This window comes from Aphelocoma coerulescens, chromosome 1, assembly GCF_041296385.1.
Source record: "Aphelocoma coerulescens isolate FSJ_1873_10779 chromosome 1, UR_Acoe_1.0, whole genome shotgun sequence".
NCBI lineage: Eukaryota > Metazoa > Chordata > Aves > Passeriformes > Corvidae > Aphelocoma > Aphelocoma coerulescens.
The window spans coordinates 115,543,458-115,562,539 of NC_091013.1; the positions used below are offsets into that span (position 1 = coordinate 115,543,458).

At 44.6% G+C, this 19,082-nt stretch overlaps 1 protein-coding gene across 1 annotated transcript; it reads left to right on the plus strand.

The window, feature by feature from the left end:
* Nucleotides 1-2,424: 2,424 nt before the first annotated feature.
* STYXL2 (serine/threonine/tyrosine interacting like 2) lies at nucleotides 2,425-18,708 on the plus strand. Its single transcript, XM_069025207.1, has 6 exons — nucleotides 2,425-2,557; nucleotides 3,260-3,395; nucleotides 5,821-5,915; nucleotides 6,778-7,009; nucleotides 7,770-7,987; nucleotides 9,743-18,708. Exons 2-6 carry the CDS (start codon nucleotides 3,280-3,282, stop codon nucleotides 12,574-12,576), a joined length of 3,495 nt encoding a protein of 1,164 aa, XP_068881308.1. The 5' UTR covers nucleotides 2,425-2,557; nucleotides 3,260-3,279; the 3' UTR covers nucleotides 12,577-18,708.
* The last annotated feature ends 374 nt before the right edge of the window (nucleotides 18,709-19,082 follow it).

Here is a 19,082-nt window from a genome sequence, read left to right on the forward strand (position 1 = left end):
AGGAGCTGCCAGGATGCCTGCTTTGAGTGTTCTCCACAAGTCTGCAACCTACAGGATCCTCTCGGCATCTCTACATCTTGAAGGGTTGCAGTGGGCATGGCAGGGCCTTCACCATCCTCTGCTGCAGTCGTATCCTAAAGATTCACAGACAGGATTTTCAGAAGCAGCTCAGTGACTTAAAAGCATCTGTTTTTATTGGGTGCCAGTGGTATATGTGCTCCCACAGCATCTAGGTCCTTTGAAAGCTCTGTTCTCCAATTTAAGGCAGTCTATAAGCAAACATCTTTAGATCGCTTATCGCCACAATTAGCAGTAATTAACAAGAACACATGTGTCACTGCCTTGCAGAAGCAGCTAGAAATTGCATTGCCCAGAGGAGGCATCTGCAGGATCAATACAATTCATCCTCTTTTTGTGCATGAAACTGTTGGTCTCTTCAAGCCAATGATCAGCCATCCCTTTCTCCCCTTTCTGTGACACCCAAGATTCAATATACCACCTTCTCTTTTCCCTCCCTGCTCACCCCTGTACCTGCATTAACACAAGTCTGGGCTGTGAGCACGCCAAGACTTGAATGGCTGTGTCACAGCTCTTCCCTGCCATGATGTGGCATCCCTACAGACACAGCTCCCACCACTGTGTGGGGATGCAGCATTCAAGCAAGGAGGGGATGTGGAGGCCCTGCCCAGCATGATGCAGCACCAGAGGTATCTGTGGTATGAGATAGGTGAGCTTGTTTGTTAGCAAAGGGAATTAACAGTGGAATGTTTCTGCATGACTCACAAGTGGAGCCCCCAGTACAGGTAAACAGCACTCAGACTTTTCATCTGGTTCTGTCCCGGGCCAACCTGGCCCATGAGCTTTACTGGAGGGATCAAGAGATGGGAACTAGAGGCTTCCTTTTTGAAAAAAAAGTCAGAGAAGACAGAATGTGGCTCAGTCCTAGCTCTTCCAAGAACAAAAATCAGCTGATCGTGCAACCATAGTACTACAGAATCGTTTGGGTCTGAATTACCTTTAAAGATCAACCAGTTGAACCTTCCTACTACAAGCAGGAACATTTTTCACCAGACCAGGTTTCTCAAAACCCCACCCAACCTGGCCTTGGACACTTGAATGATGGGGCATCCACAACTTGTCTGGGCAATCTGTTCCAGTGCCTCACTATCCTCATAAACAATTTCTTCCTTTTATTTAATCTAAATCTACCCTCTTAGTTTAAATTCATTGCTCTTTGTCCCATCACTAGAGGCCCTGGTAAAATGTCTCTCTCCTTCTTTCTTGTAAGATCCCCTTTAATTACTGAGAGGCTGCGATAAGATCTCCCTAGAACCTTCTCCAGGATGAACAGACCCAACTCTCAGCCTTTCTTCATAGAAGTGTTCCAGCCTTCTGAGTGATTTTTGGCCCTCCTCTGGGCCCACTCCAAGAGGTCCATGTTTTGTGCTAGGGGCTCCAGAGCTGGATGCCATACTCCAGTTGGGGTTTCACAGGAGCAGAGTAGCGTGGGGCAGTCACCTCCCCTGACCTGCTGGTCACACTTCTGATGCAGCCCAGCATATGGTTGGCTTTATGGGCTGCAAGTGCAGCTGGGTCACATCCAATTGTTCATCCACTAGTACTCCCAAGTCCCTCTCCTCCAGGCTGCTCTGAACCCATTCTTCCCTAGCCTGTACTGATATTGAGGACTGCCTCAACCCAGATGTAGGACCTTGCACTTGGCTTTGTTGAATTTTGTGAGGTTCACGTGGGCCCGCTCCTCCTTTTATATGGCATCCCTGGCCTTACTGAATCCAGGGCACCACTCAGCCTGGTGTCCTTCGCAGAATTTCCGAAGTGACTCAGTTTCACTGTCTGTGTCGTTATTAAAGATACTGAACAGTACTGGTTCCAGTACAGGACCCTGAGGGACACCACTTGTTGATGATCCCCATTCGGATGCTGAGCCATTGACTGTAACTGGATCCCATCCAGCCACTTCTTTATCCATCAAATAGTCCATCAATCAAGTCCATCTCTCTCCAAATTAGAGGTAAGAATGCTGTGTAGGACCATGCCAAAGTCAATACAGAAGTCCAGGTAGTTGACAGGTAGCTTACTTTCTGTTAGGTTGGAGTGGTTCATCCTGGACTGCATTTCCCAAGGATATCAGAGCTCATACCTGCATTTCAGTTTGTGCCTGGTGGGATCCCCATTACCTGGAGGCTCTCTGAAGGCAGAGGTCCAGCCTCACTGGCTTTGGACTCTTTCCTGTAACTGAGAAACGAGGATCCAGCCCACAGCAGGGAAGGAGTTAAGTGCTTGACCAGCTGCTGTCTATGAGACACTGAATTCCTTTCCCGTGCAATCCAGCAGCCAGTGTCAGGACAGCTATATTTAGAAAGCTGATAAAGGTTTGGTGCCAACAGTTGTCCTGCCCCTCGATGAAGAAGCTGTAGAGAGAGCGAGAGGGGAGCAGCTGATTGCTTTCCCCCGGTACCATTCCTTGCTGTCTTCAGTGGACTCCTTTGCTGTGCCTCCAGCAGGGACCCCCAGTGGAGCCATCCAGGCACAGGGGGTAAGTTCCTTTTCCTTGCTCCCCTGTCTCCCTGCCCCGTGAGTGACCACAAAGCCATGATCCTCCAGCCTGAGCCCAGCTGCTGGGCCCTTGGGAGCTGCCACTGGCTCTTGTGGTACTGAGGCAAGAGTTCCTCTGCCTGGGCCAAGGCAAGTGCTGGCTGCTGTGTTTCCATGTTCCTAACGGAGCTATGGTGCCCTTGCTCTCCCGCACCCAGGGTGAGAACAGCAGCCTCCACACAAAAGATTATAAGGACAAAGTCCCAAGCCTTCAAGCTCCCTTGGCCTTACGCTTTAGGAGCATTTGATTTTAGGGAGGCAAGGTCTCGTGTTTCTTGCCCCTGCCCCTCCTTCCAGCCCGGCTCGGGCTGTGTAGGCTCCTTCCAGCCACCATGCGCGGCCAGGGGAGTATAGAGTTTCTGCCCCGCCAGCCCTTCCTTCCTGGCCTTCCTGCACCCTTACTCACAGGCAAAAGAGCATTGGCGCTCGCTGGGTAGCAGCCAGGGAGCTGCATGAGGCCTTGGGAATGGCAGGCGCCCTGGTAGGGGAGCCAGTGTAGCTCTTGTGGAAAGGGCTCCTCGCAGGAACAAAGTGTGGGAACCTTTCTGCTGTACCCCCCAGCTACTTATGCCCCACGGCCAGGGAATGGCCTCCCATGCAGAGCTGTGTAATGGCTCTCCCTCCTGCCCTGCTCCCCTTGTAGCGGATTCCCTGGCAGCCGCCATGGCCAGCGGCAGAGATTCGGACAGCGAGCCGGCAGTGCCCGAGGAGGAGGAGGAGGAGGGCCCAGACGTGAAGGCCGTGCAGGCCCATTACCTGCGCAGCCCTTCGCCCAGCCGGTGAGTCCACAGGCACTGCCACGGCCTCCTGGCAGCACGTGGGGAGTGCTGCCCTTCCCTGCTTTCCCTTCCTTCCTCTGCTGCATGCTGGCACTTGGGCCAAGCTGAGCCCGGGGATTCCCTGCCCTCCTGAGGTGGGATCAGTGTGCCAGCACCGAGAGAGCCTGCAGAGACAGGACTCCTGCAATAATTAATCCACCCCACTGGGAAAGTGCACACTGGGGATAAACTGCAGGAAGGATTACTGTGGGCTGGTGTTGTCTATCTTCCCTGTCTCACCCTCTCATACCCCTATGCTGAAACTTCTGATCTAATTTCAACTCTTCCCAAATTCATCTTTATGTCCATTTTAAGGACTTGTGGATTTTCTAATGTTGATATTAGGCTTTTCCAGCCCCAGAAAGTCCAAGGGTCTTGGGATTTGGGTTTGATTCAGAACCAACTTTAGCTACAGGCTTCAGGCACTGAACAGGAGACTGCGACAGCACAAGCAGAAATTGAGTTACCTCAAGCAAAACAGCATGATTAGATGTGTTTTCTCCTAATACAAGGAAAAATACACCCCTTTGTTCCCTTTTCCTAAAGCAAAATGCTCTGCAGGGCTTTCTGTATCCTTTGAGATGCTTTAGCTGAAAGCAAGGAGTAGGGATTGAGTTTGACAAGAACCTGCCCCAGTGGCCCTCAACAAGTAGGAGGTTATGAAATGTTTCCTGCTAACTGTGGGACACTGCAGAAAAATTAAGATGGAGTACTTATTTCATTTAACCACATGTATTTCAAAATTGTTTAGGAAGATCACTGAGCACACATAAAGTAAAATCATGTGTTGTAAAATGATGTATTCAGCTCTCTCTTACTGCTCATCAGTCACTCAAAATGAACAGAAGCATCTCTCCAGTTTATTTGCCTTGCCTTGTCTTGCCTTGCCTTGCTTTGCCTCGCCTTCCTTTTCCTTCCCTTCCCTGTTCCTTTTTTTCCTCCCTTTTCCCTTGTCAATGACTAAATACAGTGATGAAAATGGCAAGATCCTTCCCAGCCAGAAGGGGGTTGTTGAAGGACCCAGGCCTGGGCAGTTCTGCGTTTCACGGATGCTCAGGGCAGCTACAGGTAAAATGTGTTGAGGCTGTGGTGGCAGATTATTACTAACTGTTACCTTTTTATTGAGCTTGGAGGCAACCTTTACAGCAAAAGGAATTGAAGGCAGGGTGTAACTGCAAATTTGTGTCAGCTCCTGTAAATGAGACTGAAACTCCCCTTGCTCATCTCGTAAACTCCTTTGAAGAACTAGAACAGGATTACTTTCCGTCACGGTTGACAAGTGCTGGAACTCAACTAAATGACCTGGATGAGCCCGTTAAGTGGTTTCCAATGACTGTGCCCCTGCTTTGATTCTGGAGCCTGAAAGCAGTTCAGCTCTCCAGACACTGCTGTACCCTGACTGCATATTAATCACCCTCCCTGTCCTGCTTTAATTAAACAAAAACAGTGTATTGCAAGTCTGCAAGCCTGCATTGCCAGAGAGCCTCTGTGATGGCAGCAAACTTGTCCTAGTGATTTGTACCATCTATTTGGAAGGAGGTTTAGAGGGTGTAGATCAGGGAAAAAGCTCTGTAAAATATTTTGTTAAGATGGTCTAACTGAGAGACTGAATTTTCTTGGACTGTCTAGGCAAATCCAGATGCAAATACATTTGTTTTTAAGATTGTGGCCACTTTTACTTAACAAAAACTTATTACACTATGTCAAATAACTCCCTTCAAAGCTGTTTGTGGGTGTCACAGTGGTTTCTGACCCACAGTTACATAACACTGAGCAAGTGGAGAGACTGACTACAGGTTCATGTTCTGAAGTGCCCAGTGTACAAAGTACTGAGGGAGAGATTCACAGGCTTCAATCTCAGTGCTTGCACTGCAGCTTGTGGTAACTCAGAGGATGCTTGCGGGCAATTAACTGGCAGAAAGAAAACCCAACAGTTTTCTAGTGTAATCTGTTTCGAATTACTCAATAAATTCTAGTTAGGACCATATTTTATGTCTGTCTAAGTGAGAGTTAGTTGTGAGACTGTTTCTTGTGATCCATCCCCCTCCCAGTTTCAAACCAGACACTGGTCTTCTCTACCCATAAACTCCTCCACCAGGCAATTTGTTTGCACTCAGAGCCCCCTGCAGCTTCTCCCCATGAGACCTGTCTACATCCTGCAAACACTGGATGCAAAGGCATCTCTGAAGCCTGTAGTGCCATGCTGGCGAGCAGGGTGGGAATGAGGGGTGGGAGAAGAGCTGGGACTTCCCTTCTACAATCAAAGGATGCTCACTGCTCCAGTTCCCTGCTGTTCCCCTCTGGAATGGGTGAAGAGGGCTAAAGTCCTGGGGATGGGATCCCAGTAGAGGGCATTTGCCTAATAGGCAGTGTGGTTGGTTGGCAGGTATTCGGTGATATCAGACACTGATACAGAGAGCATCTTCATGGAGCCAATCCATCTGTCATCTGCTGTGGCTGCCAAACAAATCATCAAGGAAGGTAAGAGAACTATGTAAGTTATAGAGATCTGAGTTACACTTGTTTTGCCTTTCTCATCTACAGATCCTAAATGATAAAAAAGCCCTTAGGAGAAAACTCCACCTGAAGTAGAGCAAGAACAACTTACAGAAAGGTTTGGTGACTTCCTTTGAAGTTGTGCAATGAATCTGTGGCAGAATTGTGTACTGCAGGGGTAAATACAATTTGAGTGCTGATTGCTTGCTGCAACAAACTAAATTAGAGTAGAATGGAATAGAACAGAACAGAATGGAGTATTTCAGTGTAAACAATATACATGATCATCTAAGTCCAACTATCAGGGCTGACCAAAAGTTAAAGCATATTATTAAGGCGCTGTCCACCACCTCTTAAACGCTGTCAGGGATGGGGAATCAACCACCTCTCTAGGAAGCCTGTTCCCATGTTTGACCACCCTCTCAGAGAAGAAATGCTTCCCAATGTCCAGTCTGAATCTCCCCAGGTCAGCTTTGAATCATTCCCACATGTCTGATCACTGGATACCAGGAAGAAGAGCTCAGCAGCTCCCTCTCCACTTTTCCTCTTCAGGAAGGTATAGGCAGCAGCTGCATTCTTCTGGGCCTGGAAAAAGAGTGCCCTTAACTCCCAGGTGTTTGGCCACAGTGGGACTGAGAGGACAGTGTGCCCTTCTCATTGCTAATTGCTACCCTGAGGCAGTTGCTAGGTGAGCATGTACATGCCCACACTGCAGACAGAACAGGGTGATGTTTCTGGGGAAAAAAGCCACAAGGCTTGTCCCAGGCACAAGTAATGACAGCTCATATATTTTCATATATTTGCATTGTTTTTATGTGCTTTTAGTTACAATGTCAGTTTATTCCAGAGCTGAAGACAAAGGACATCAGGGTAGACTCAGTGTGTCCCAGGATGCTGGAGTCTGCGCAGCAGCTGATGGTGGAAGACCTGTACAACCGAGTTAAGGAAAAGATTGATGACACCAGCTTGTTTAACACGCCATGTGTGATGGACTTGCAGAGGGCACTTGTGAAGGACAGGCTGGAGACCCCCAGGGATGCTGTGGATGAAGTCTGGCCTAATGTCTTCATAGCAGAAAAGTGAGTGTCGGCTTTTGTCATCAAGTTGAGTGAGATTCCCACTAAAGGGTCAAATGGAACCACTGAAGGCATAACATGTATTACATGCATCTAATACCTTTCATCCCTAGAGAGCCCTAAAGTGTTTTTCAGACTGTGCTCACAGAAATCTCTATGCACTGGAAAGTAAATACTGCTGGAATAGAATCAGCAGCTCTCCTATGCTATTTAGATGCTTCAATAGGTTAGGCGAGGAAAAGACAAAGAAGCCCAAATTCCACTGTTCTGATTGGAATCTGGGCCTAAAATTGGAACTAAAGTCTTTGTTATGTAAAAGGGAGTTAAAAAGGTAATGTCATAGCAAATGTCAAGTAAACATGATTAGGTCTTTTGTACCATGGTTCAGCTGTCTGAGACACCTGTGTAAGTGACCAGATAGAGTTACAAGAGGATACAGAGTAAAGCATCAATTATGGAGTGATAAAAATTGATAAATAAGTACACAGCCTGAACCTAGAATGGCAGTATGGGTTTCAAATCAAGCTGGAATGGAAACAGAACATATGGCTCTACAGGTGGATACAGGCTTCTTGTTTTCCTTTTTCAGTGAGTATTGGAAAGAAATACCTGTGGAACTCTCAAAGGACATTAAGGTCTGAGTGGTACCTCATGCTGAATGAGTAACATGGGCTGGGAGTTGTGTAGACCTTGTAGCATGCAGCTTCTTTCCCACCCAGAATAGGAGCACTGATATCTAACATGGTTTTTTCCCTTTCTGCAGAAGCGTTGCAGTGAACAAAAGCCGTTTGAAGAGACTGGGGATCACCCATGTCCTGAATGCAGCTCATGGTACAGGTGTCTACACAGGACCAAGTTTCTACAACGGCCTCAATATCCAGTACCTGGGCATTGAAGTGGATGATTTTCCAGATATGGATATCTCCAAACACTTCCGCCCAGCTGCAGAGTTCCTTGACGAAGCCCTGCTGACTTACAGAGGTAAGAGGAGAAGATTGCAGTGGTTCCAGCTTGGGAATTAACAGGGGGAAGCCTTACTCTGATAAACAGCTGCTGCCACATTTGTAATGGGGCAGAAGGCAGAGCCGTTGCTCTCTGCATGCAGTTACAGTGAACACCTCTTGCCCATTTCTGCCAGGCCTCATTCAAAACAGGAAGGGAGCAAACTGGTAAGAGGAGGCAGCCGCAGCAGCCCCACGGCTTCAGGTTCAAAGTGGCTGCAAGTCAGCTCCTGCAGCTGCTTTGAAAGACCACGACTATGGCAAAAAGAGTAGAAGCCCTGCTGCTGTCAGATTTGCTGGACTTCAGTTCCATGGCAACTGGTATTCTGTGGACCTCCAGTGCACACTGGTCATTTTGTTGCAAATTCAGTGGACAGCTAAAAATATCTTTTTGCAGTTCAGTATTGAAAGAAGCACCAGGATCTGTGATATCACTGATATTTTTCATATAAATTAACCTAATTTCTGTAGAGAGACAACAGATTACCTTCTAGTAGAAGTGACAGTAAGAAGAGTGTAAAGTTTTGTTTGTATACAAGGAACGTTGAGCCAGTTTTAATAGCTCAACAATGCAAGGAGGATGCACCGAGGCAGAGGAGCCTTAGAAGAAGTGAGATGAACGAGATCTTCCCCTCTTGGTGAGCTGTTAGATTGGCTTTGCTGGCTGGTAAAACACTTTGAAGGCAACCAAGACTTTTGATGCTAAGAAAGGTACAAAAGAGATTTCAGGATTGTAGGAAGAGGTTCATTAGGTAAACTCTTGTGGTAACATATCAGCAGTCAGAACGGTGGTGCTTAAATTGGCTTCATTAAGTTTCAGTGCAAACAGATTGATTAAACTGGAGTTTATCACACATTTAGAAACAGTAATTTCAGTTGTTTGCAAGCTAGCGAAGCCTCATTTACATTCTCTTTGTATTTACAAGCTTTTCTTTAGCTGTAATTTGCTATACAAGTAACTTAAACCCCAAATAATTTTTCTGTGTCAAAGCTTGGTTTTCTGCAAGAGGTAGTTAATGCCGTAAAATAAAGCAGATCCTGAGTTTTGATTCTTGCTCATACAGTCACTGGTGCAGGACAGTGGGTCCCAGTAGTTTGAAGCAGCTGGATCAGTTTGTCAGAGTCAAAATCAGCTCTTTCCTGATATAATAGGACTTTGACCTCCAGCCAGGCTTCAGTGTAATTGTTTGAAGGTACCTTGCAAAATTGATCTTGATTCTGGCAAAAATACAATTAAATTAATATAAAATTGTTATTTAAGTCCTATAATGTGCCTTATAGAAAAAATAAGTTACTTGCTTATCCTCCCAGTACCTTCCTGGAGGCTAGTGCTAATACCTCTCTTTTTACATATTGAGAAACAAGCATGGGAAGCTTAAATGTCTGACCCTATGTCAGCCAGCAAGTCAAGAATGTCTCACTTGCCTTTCTAATACCTATTGTAAGCTTTTTGACTGTTTGGGTAAGTGAAGTGTGTAGGCGAAAATACAAATACTATTTAGATTGTTTGGAAATGTGCCCGCCCCCGGGTTTTGAAACGAATGTGCTTTTTATTCATATGTATCTAGATTTTTATTAAGGTAAAGCTACCAAATATTTAGTATTGGTTTCAGTCACTGAAACATATAATGTGTGTAGTTTTTAACACTATTCAGAGAATGCTTTTGTGCTACATACCAGAGCATCCTGTCTGTTATTGGAAATAGCTGATTCCTTTCATACTCGCTATCTGTAGGGAGAATCCTTGTCAGCAGTGAGATGGGGATCAGCCGCTCAGCTGTGCTGGTGGCTGCCTACCTGATGATCTACCACCACATGACCATCCTGGAGGCTCTGATGACCCTGAGGAAGAAACGTGCCATCTACCCCAACGACGGCTTCCTGAAGCAGCTGCGGGAGCTCAATGAGCAGCTGTTGGAGGAGCGAGAGCTGGAGCGTTCTGGAGATGAGCAAGTGACTCCAAGCCAAAGTCCTCTTGCCTACGCAGGGACTTCTTCGCAGCTGGCTGGAGCTGGGGACTCAGGGAGCATCAAGGGAGCCAAAGCCCACTCCATCACAGTAGAAGAAGAGGACACCAGCAGCATGCTGGGTAGTTTTATGAGCTCTTCATCAGTGGAAAAAACCAGCTGGGTTTCCAAACACTCCACCCTGATCACTGAGGAGGAAGAGGAACAGTTGTATGAGGAATGGAGGAGGAAACAAGGCCTATCTGCAAAGGAAACAGGAGTTCACCATGAAAGAAGATCTCCAAAGCATCTGGATCAGGAAGAGGAACAATCTGATGAGGATGTGGAACGGAGGATCCATGACTGGCAGCGTAGAAATGAAAAATACCAAATGGAGGGTACAGCCAGGGAGGAGGATGGTGAATACAGCATGGGAGGAAGACCTTACTCATCAGGTGAATTCAGTGATGCTGAGAGCGTGAGCAGTTTTGAGATCCGAACCCTAAAAAAACAGCTGGAAACCAGTAGCTTTAGCAGGATGAGGAGGAGCCGCACAGGCTCTATGTCTTCTGAGAGCACTTGGGACATGTGGAATCAGAGGCTTCTGGAGATTGAGAAAGAAGCTGCTCAGAGGTATCATTCTAGGAATAAAACTTGTGGGGAGAGACAATCCCCAGAAACGGGAAGAAAGGAGAGGGATGTGGATGAGGAGAGTGTGTTTTCAGACTCCTCCTGTAGCTCCTTCTACAATTTCTGCCAAAAGAACAAGGACAAGTTGACTCCTCTAGAAAGGTGGAAGGTCAAGAGGATCCAGTTTGGCTTTCACAAGAAGGATTTAGAACCATCGTCTGCACCATCTCCAGCAGAAGATGGCAGCCAGGCAGGTCAGGAGGAAACAGAAGGGAAGAGTTTGTCAGATATTGATCTGACTGCTTACCAGGCTTGGAAAATGAAGCGGCAGAAGAAGGTGGGCAGTGAAAGCAGCAAGGAGGAATTTGTGGAATTTGCCAGAACTGAGGATTCTGCTTCAGCTAAAAAGAAGCAGAGGCGTATAGAGCTCCTTGAACGTTCAAAGAAAATTTTAGAAGAAAGCCAGTCCATGTGCAGCTGGGAGACAGAGAGTACAATGAGTGGGAGTATTCCCCTGTCAGCTTTCTGGCCTTCAGCACCTTCTGCAAGTGGTGCCGACGATGCAGCTTCTGCCCTGAGCATGCAAACAAATCATTCATCTTTATCACAGGCCAGGAGTTGTACAGGAGCAATGCAGCCGCAGATGCCAAATATACCCCTTCCCAATCTCCCAGTTGGCCCAGGTGACACAATATCCATGGCAAGCATTCAGAACTGGATCGCTAACGTGGTCAGTGAAACCATTGCTCAAAAGCAAAATGAGATCCTGATGCTGTCCCGTCCATCGTCTGCCATGGCCTCCCTGTCAGGAGACCTTGGCAGGCGTGCAGATGATGACAAGGTTTCTCTTCTCAGTGCTCAGAGTGGCTCATCCCTTGCTGCCTCTCAGCTCCACCAGCAGGATCTGCGCAGGGCTGAGTCTCAGTCTGTGCTGTCTTGCAACACCTCCGTGAGTGCAAGGACAGAAGGGGCTACTTCAAACATGAAGACGACCCAGACAAGCAAGCCACTCTACAGCCTCTTTGCTGATGATGTTGACCTAAAGAAACTCAGGAGGAAGGAGAAGGAGATGCAAATGGAAATGAGAGAAAAAATGTCAGACTATCAAATTGAAAAGGTGATCAGAGACAATAAACGCAGCACTTTATTTAAAAAAAAGGTGACCAAAGCAGAGGAAAATGAAATAGAAGATGACATAGAGAATACAACAAACAGTCACAGGCGCCCCTTGCAAGCAGATTTTGACAGAACTGATGCAGTTTTTGATCTGTCCAGTCAACCTGCACCCTCAGGTGCACCAAAGTCAGAGACAGATACTGATATTACTAAGTGGCTCAGTGGCCTGAAAGCAGAAAGAGAACCACCATCATATTATGATCAGACTGAAAAAGCTAGAGAGAAATATAGCAGATCATCCAAAGTTAGACAGATGGATTCTGAGACATCCAGTTACAGATTCTGCAGATCCCAAAGAAAAGAGCTAGATAGCTGTTCTTCCTACGAGTCAACAGGAGATTCACTGAGAACCATGTCAAGATTTTCCTCTGCTTCTGCAAAAGAGGACAAAAAGATGTACAAGTTCACAAGGTCCAGGGTCAGTGAAACAAGTTCCAGAGGAAACAGCCCAGAGCTGCATGTTTTCAGCCAGTCACCTGAACCACCCTTTGACTCTGAATCCCCCGAACCATCTACACAGAGCCGAGTTAGAGCTCATCATGTGGAGGCATGTGAAGAGGAGGCCAGGTCAGACGTGTCAGAATATGGAGCAAAGAGAAAGTTCACCCAGAGCTTTTCAAAGTCTGAAGAGGATGGAAAGAAGGAGGCAAAAGTGGAGCAAAGTGAAGAAAGGTTTGCATCCAGGCAGGTCTCTCAGTACAGGCGAAGCATGCGTAAAGAAGAGGAAGAAGAGATGGATGATGATGCCATTATTGCTGCTTGGAGAAGCCGACTAGAAGAAACTACAGCAAAGCTCCAGCGGAGAAGGGAAGAGTGACCAAGATCAGACTACAGGAACACAAGCAGAGCCACAGAGTCCCTGAATCACTCACTCATCATTATATTTTTGATAATCCTTTGTGGTTTGTAGGGCATTTCCTGCAGGTAGTTCTCTTCTTAATCAAAAGCGATGAAGGGAAGAGGTCAAGTTCTGCAAGTGTTTGTGGTTTGTCAGAAAGAAGATGCTGGTATTAAATGATCAATGTAGGTAGGAGCACAATGTTAGAAGCCATTAGGAGCCAGACGATGTTTCAGCAGCAAAAGCAGGTAACGGTGGCACCTCAAGTCAAAAGACCAATCACATCCCATTTTGGTTATTTCAATTTCCTAGTGTCGTTAAAGACTGGACATATTTTTCTAGGATCTTTTTGATCATAAATGGAAGAAGCCAACAGCCTTTTCTAGGAACTTAAAGAATGTTTTTCTCTTAATCAGTTTTACTTTATACAACTGAGAAGATATTACCAGGTAGGCTTCATTTTCTGAACCTTACAAATGTCTACAGAAATAAGACAGTTAAAACATGCTCTGTTTTACTTCACTAAGTAACAGAAGAAAAGTGGAATACTAGGAAAAAAGAAGACGCCTCCTTTTTAGGAGTTCAGTGCAGTAATGAATGTACTCCTGTGGTACCATTGTTTTCTATTAGATGGAGTCATCTGCTCCAGTATGGTTGGTTCCTGCTAATAACTTCTGGTCAACAAAGGAAAAATGCAGTAATATTAACAGCCATCTAAAAATCATTTTTTGGTGTAGTTAAAGAGGTAGTGTTAGGATTAGTGTTAGTTTAGGCTGGGTTTCTGAGTATTGACTTCACTTTGGTTCATGTATGCAGCTCAGCTAAATCTGGGCTTTTGTGTTTATAGTCAGATTAATTTTCAACATGATTGCCTTGAAAGAAAAGAGCAATACACAAACTTGACCTCATAATAAAATTGTTTAATTAGACCATGGGTGGAAGGCACCATGCACCTAAGAAGAAATTGTGGGTCTGTGAAGGTGGCACCCGGAAGGTTACTTTTGGAGGTGGTGGTAGGTTCAAATGGCACCTTACAGTTAAAGTGTTGTTTGTATCCTGAGCTACAGAGGAAGAAGCCCAGCCTCCATGTTAACTGAGTACTCCAGGTTAAGAGCATCTGGTCTTTCCATGCCCTGCAGAGCCTTGTGAGCTCGTGTGACATAACCCACCAGCTTGCCGCAGCATCACTTGTGTGTCTTCACACACCACAGCACCCAGCTCTCACCAGTCAACATCCTCCACCTCTCTCTTATAAGCACATAGGCCAGTTTCTACTGACTTTGACTCTGGAATTATCAGTTCCCTCTTCTGTACAGACTGTATTTTGAACCAACAAAGCCCTCTGGCAGAGCTGAATATAAAACGACAATGGAGGGATGATGCAGTAGCGCTCTCTCACAGGAAGTTTGTCTTTTTCTTGTAATCTCTTCTCCCTCCCACTGTGATGCTTAGAGCTCACCATTACCATTATGCTAGTACCTCTCCCTATTTTAATTGTGTAATATAGACAGCAAGCTCCACAGGGCAAGGGCCTGCTCTTTGTCCCTGTCTGTATGGCACTACACACATCAGCAATGCTATCTAAATAATGGTTACTGATAACAAAATGCAGCTGGCAATTTTCCTAAACTTAGAATCATTTCTCTCAACTATAACTCACTGATTAGACATTATCCCTGCTTCTCTGAAGATAAAGATGATTCTTTCTGACAGCTAGGACTGGGGTAAATGATAGCTACTTATTGTCAGGTGAATGGAGTCTCAAAATCAGGTGATTGAACAGTAACAGAGGTAGAAAAAATAAGAGAAATAACTTACTTGTGTGGGTTGTTTTGGGGTTTTGGGTGTTTTTAAGTAAACTCAGATTACATTTCTGAAATACATAAGGAACATGGTCATGTTAATGTTACAGGCATGCAGAGGATGCTCTAAGGTTTATAATGCTCTTCTACTATAAAATAATATATAATACAACGCATCCCTCGTTTCTGCATATTTCTGTGAGTTGTTATTTTTTAAAGTAGTGAAATTCCAGGCCTTGAGCCACATTCTGAGAATTTATATTGCATTTCTGCAGTGTGTGTTAGGATAGGTATTTTCCTCTTTCTTCCTCCCTGGTGAAGTTGCTCTGTGGAAAACAGCTCTGCATAGACATATTAGGAGCTTGCTTTAATTTCACCCTAGAAAAGGTCTTAAGTTTTGATGGATCAAAGTGGAAGTGTGCAATACCTTCTGGCACTGAATTTACTTTTTTATCAAAGGCTGATTCCCTCAGAAAAATCCCTCTGCTGCTTCCTGTGCCTGGATGTTCCCAGCAGACAAGCCTGTCCTCTGCAGTACTGTAGGGGGCATCTCGCGCTGTAAAAGACGAGCAGTAGATGATGTAGTAATTGGTTTCATTTTGCACTGTACAGCACAGCCTTTGTTTGGGCAGCATTTTGATTTAAACACTAATCTAGGTCTGCTGCACAAATAAATTATTCAAGACCGAGGGGCAGAATATGGTTCTGTAACAAGTCTGAGCCAGACCATCCTGATAGCGAGTTTTGACCCTTGTGAGAAAGGGTTAAGTGGGTTCTGCTGACTCATTGAGGTAGGTGGCTTATTAGTTCACTTGTGTAAAAGGGAGATAAAAATGGTTTGCTGGGGAGAGGCCATCTAAGATGCTGGCTGAGCAGCCATGAGGGAGAAGCCTTAGAAATAGCTGAGCTTTATTTTCTTATTGCTTATATCCTTGTTAATAAAGCCAAACCCCCAAAGCAATAAGAGGGTGGGGATCATTTTGGACTCCATGCAGTATATGGCCAGTGCTTGAAAGCAAGATGGGAAGGGCTCCAGCTCACAGGTATAAATTACATGAAACAGTGACATAAAGACCTTGCATGGTGAAAATATTAAAGCATTCAGTCATAAGACCAATAACCAGGAGAGACAGAAATGGAGGGGTTGAAGGCAGGCTAGAAAGTCAGGTTTTAAGATGAGAATTTAGAAGGAGATAAGGAATTGCTGAAAGGGGAGAGGTCTGCACAGATTGTTTCAGGTGACCAGAGCTGCAGAGTGAATGGTTTTTCAGCAATGACACCAGTCTGACACTAGATTAAAAGAGTAAATAAGTACCCAAATTTATCTAGGAAGGATTTTTCAGCAAAGATGTGCTGGGACTGACATTTTTTCTCCCTCTCAGTTTGCTGCTGTAGGCAAGAGGGGTTTTTTGGCATTGTATAGTGGAAGGTGAAAGTGCAAGGAGCATCCATACGGTCAGTTAAGAATATAAACACAAGAACATCAGAAAGGCTGTATGGGGTCAGAGCAAAGGTCCATCTGGCTCAATATCCTGTCTCTGATAGAGAACAACAGCGAATACCTAGGGAAGAATATATACAGTGATAAAAGTGTTATTTCCCCAGCACGATCTTGCAGCTTCTAATCATTTGCAACTCAAGGACTTCCTAAGCCAGGTGTGATATTTTTGTATTTAATAGCCCTTAATAGATTTTCCTTCTATGGAAGTGCCTAGTAGTTTTTGAGTTATAACCACTATAGCCTTGTACCCGCTAGCCTCTGTGATCTCTTGTAGCAAGAAGTCCCACAAGTTACTGTACACAAAATGCTAAGCCATCTTCTTTCTGCCTGTTCTGAGCCCTCTGCCCACTAGCCTTTAATTGCCAACGTAGTATCTGTTTAGTATCTACATGTCCCATGAGATTTTACCCCCTCTTCTGTCATTCTGTCTCATCCTTAGCTCTCTGGTTTTCAGCCTGAGTTATTAACTCCTCATATAGGGGCTGCTCCATGTCTCTTCATTACCCTGGCCATTCTTCTCGGAACCCTTTCTAGTTCTGCTTTGTCATGTTTGAGATGAGGGACCAAATCCTCACACAGTATCCAGGGTGCAGGTGTGGCAGGGATTTATCCTACAGCATATTGACCTTTTTTTTCTCTTTTCTGTTCCTTCCCTATTGACTCCTAACAGTCTGCGTGTTTCTTTGGCTGTGCTGAGCACTAGAGTGATGTTGTCATAGAACTACTTATTATATACACCAAATCTTGTTGTTGGGTGGCAATGGTCAGCTCTGAGCTCATAATTTTGTATGTTAAGTTTTCTTATTTGTAATGTTTTACATTTATTAGCCTTGAATTTCACCTGCCATCTTAGTTCTAAGTCTCTCAGTCAGAGTAGGTCCTTCTGTGTTTTTCCACAGCCATCCTCTGATTTCTGCTACTCTGTTTCCTTAATGTCCTTTGAAGAAGGTAGAAACTCAGAGGAAGCAAAGAAGTTAAGGAGGGATAGATGAGAGAGAAACCCAATTGATGTTGGTCTGCTTGAAGTAAGAAATAAGAAAGTCATGAAAGCCAGAGAGCTAGGAGATAATGTTCAAAAGGAGATCTGAAGACAATAGGCAAATTAAGAAGGGGACCTACAGTGGTCAGAGACAGGAAGATATGTATGTAAGCCAAAGAGGCTGGTGCAAAATATTAATTTGTTTAGATGTATAAAAATCTGGGGAAAGGTTATGAGGCAACCTCTGTGGGAAGAAAGGAGAGTTAGAGAAGTTACACATCTGTGAGAAATGTGAAGGGGACTGCGAGAAATGGAAAGGGTGAGAGACATTAGTGGGACACCAATGATAAAATGACATTGGTGCTGGACTGGGAATTCAATGTGATACAAGCAAGTTTGAAGGAAGCAGAAATGTGCCAGAAATACGTTATTCCTACTGTAAGAGCTGCATTTTGCATCGTAATACTGATAGGTGCGGGGCCATGGCCCATTTCCCCCAACTAGGAATTTCAGGACAATGTGATTTATTGCGTGCAGCACTAGCTTAGACTGGATAATTTTAAAAGGAGTCTAGCACCATTTCCTTCCTTTACAGCTTCTTGAAAAATGCTTACACATTAGCTGTGGTGTAGAGCTAGGTGAATTATGAGACAAAAAGTTTTATTTGGGGAGGTTATGTTGCATTGCCTGCCTTTCCTTAAAAGGTGTAGCTGGAATACATTCAATATAGACATTATATTGTGAAAACATGATATCCATGACCTTCCTAAATTGATAGACAATCCAACAAAGATACTGAAAGCATGTGATTAATATAGTCTAGGGCTTGGAAACAGACACTGCATACTCATGTAATCCAGCAAAATCTCTTTGAGAGCTACCTGCCTATTCTCTGGAATTTCACTTGTCATTTAGAAAAATGAAAGTGGGTCAAATCTCTGGCTGTTCTAATTGTGAAGAAAACTTCCAGAATGAGAAGTATGTGTAACAAATAAACTGTTCTCTAGAGAGGTCAGAGCACAGGTCTAAATGGTGTGTGAATTGCCCCAGTCATTTCATCAAGGTTCTAACTTATTTGCCCAGACGTAATAATTTAAATGTCAATAATATTTGTCACCCTGTGCTTCGTGTAATAAATTGAGAAAGGTTCACAGTGCATGTATTTAGGTTGTGTATTGCCAATACCAGCATAATCTGCCCGAATGAACACCCTGTCATTTTGGTTGGTTTTGTTGTTTTCTGGGTTTTTTTGCTTAGGCTGCCTTTTGTTCTTTGGTACATTTCAACATATTCAGGAGCTGATTTCATGTTGTTTCTATCTATCCCCCTGTCACAACCACTCAGTAGCTTCTGAGCTTGGTGTTTTCCTGTGACTGTTGTTCCTCTGCCACAGGGTGCACACACACACATGCACACAAACGCACACAGAGAAAACATTATTTGTGACTTATAAAAGCAGGCAACAATATGAATTCAGTTCTCCCCAGAACTATCCAAGTGTGGCGATGTGAAAACTGTCTTAGAGAGCAGGAGAAGGGACATCCTGCCTGTGCTTTGAACCTTCCCCTCTGGATTGCATTTCATTTTTATTTGCATGTATCTTTAAAACAGACAATTTTAATCCTTACACAAGAGCGTAACTGCTTCCACATCTGATTCATACCTGCAGGTAGACTGGTTTACTTTTAGTTAAGATATGTGTGCCCTGGAAGACACAAATGTGTGTAATAGAAAACTAGCTTCATTGTTAACTATGAAGAGAACAATGCCTCTACATAATCAATCAATCAATCAATCAGTCACTTTTTTTCTTCCAGCGCACCCTTCATGCCAACATGCCTGAATGCTTTATGGTCATTAAATTAAATCAAAGAATACACCACAGAATGGACAAGGCCAGATCAATAAATCTTAAAACCTGATTCAAACTTACCAAGGACTCTGCACAAGTAACCATGACAGGAAGGATGACTCCAGTCAAAAGGGCATGTGTGTGGGCATAAAACTGAAACAAGACTTAGGTGATACTAATTAGAAGACAGAAATGTTTAAAGGAACTGGTAGTTTTTATAGCATCACCCAACTGCCAACAGCATCGATCTGCAGCTTAATATCTTAATCTTTGGATTTCTGAGCAATATAAGAAAACAACCATGGTGGCAAGAACTTTTTACAACTGGTCAGAAAGCTGTACACTTCAGGG

Excerpts from the sequence above, each read along its gene's own strand:
- STYXL2 (XM_069025207.1), top strand. The coding sequence starts at position 3,280 with ATGGCCAGCGGCAGAGATTCGGACAGCGAGCCGGCAGTGCCCGAGGAG. Across the intron at positions 3,396-5,820 it reads CGCAGCCCTTCGCCCAGCCG|GTATTCGGTGATATCAGACA; the intron begins GTGAGTCCACAG and ends GTTGGTTGGCAG. Across the intron at positions 5,916-6,777 it reads CAAACAAATCATCAAGGAAG|AGCTGAAGACAAAGGACATC; the intron begins GTAAGAGAACTA and ends AGTTTATTCCAG.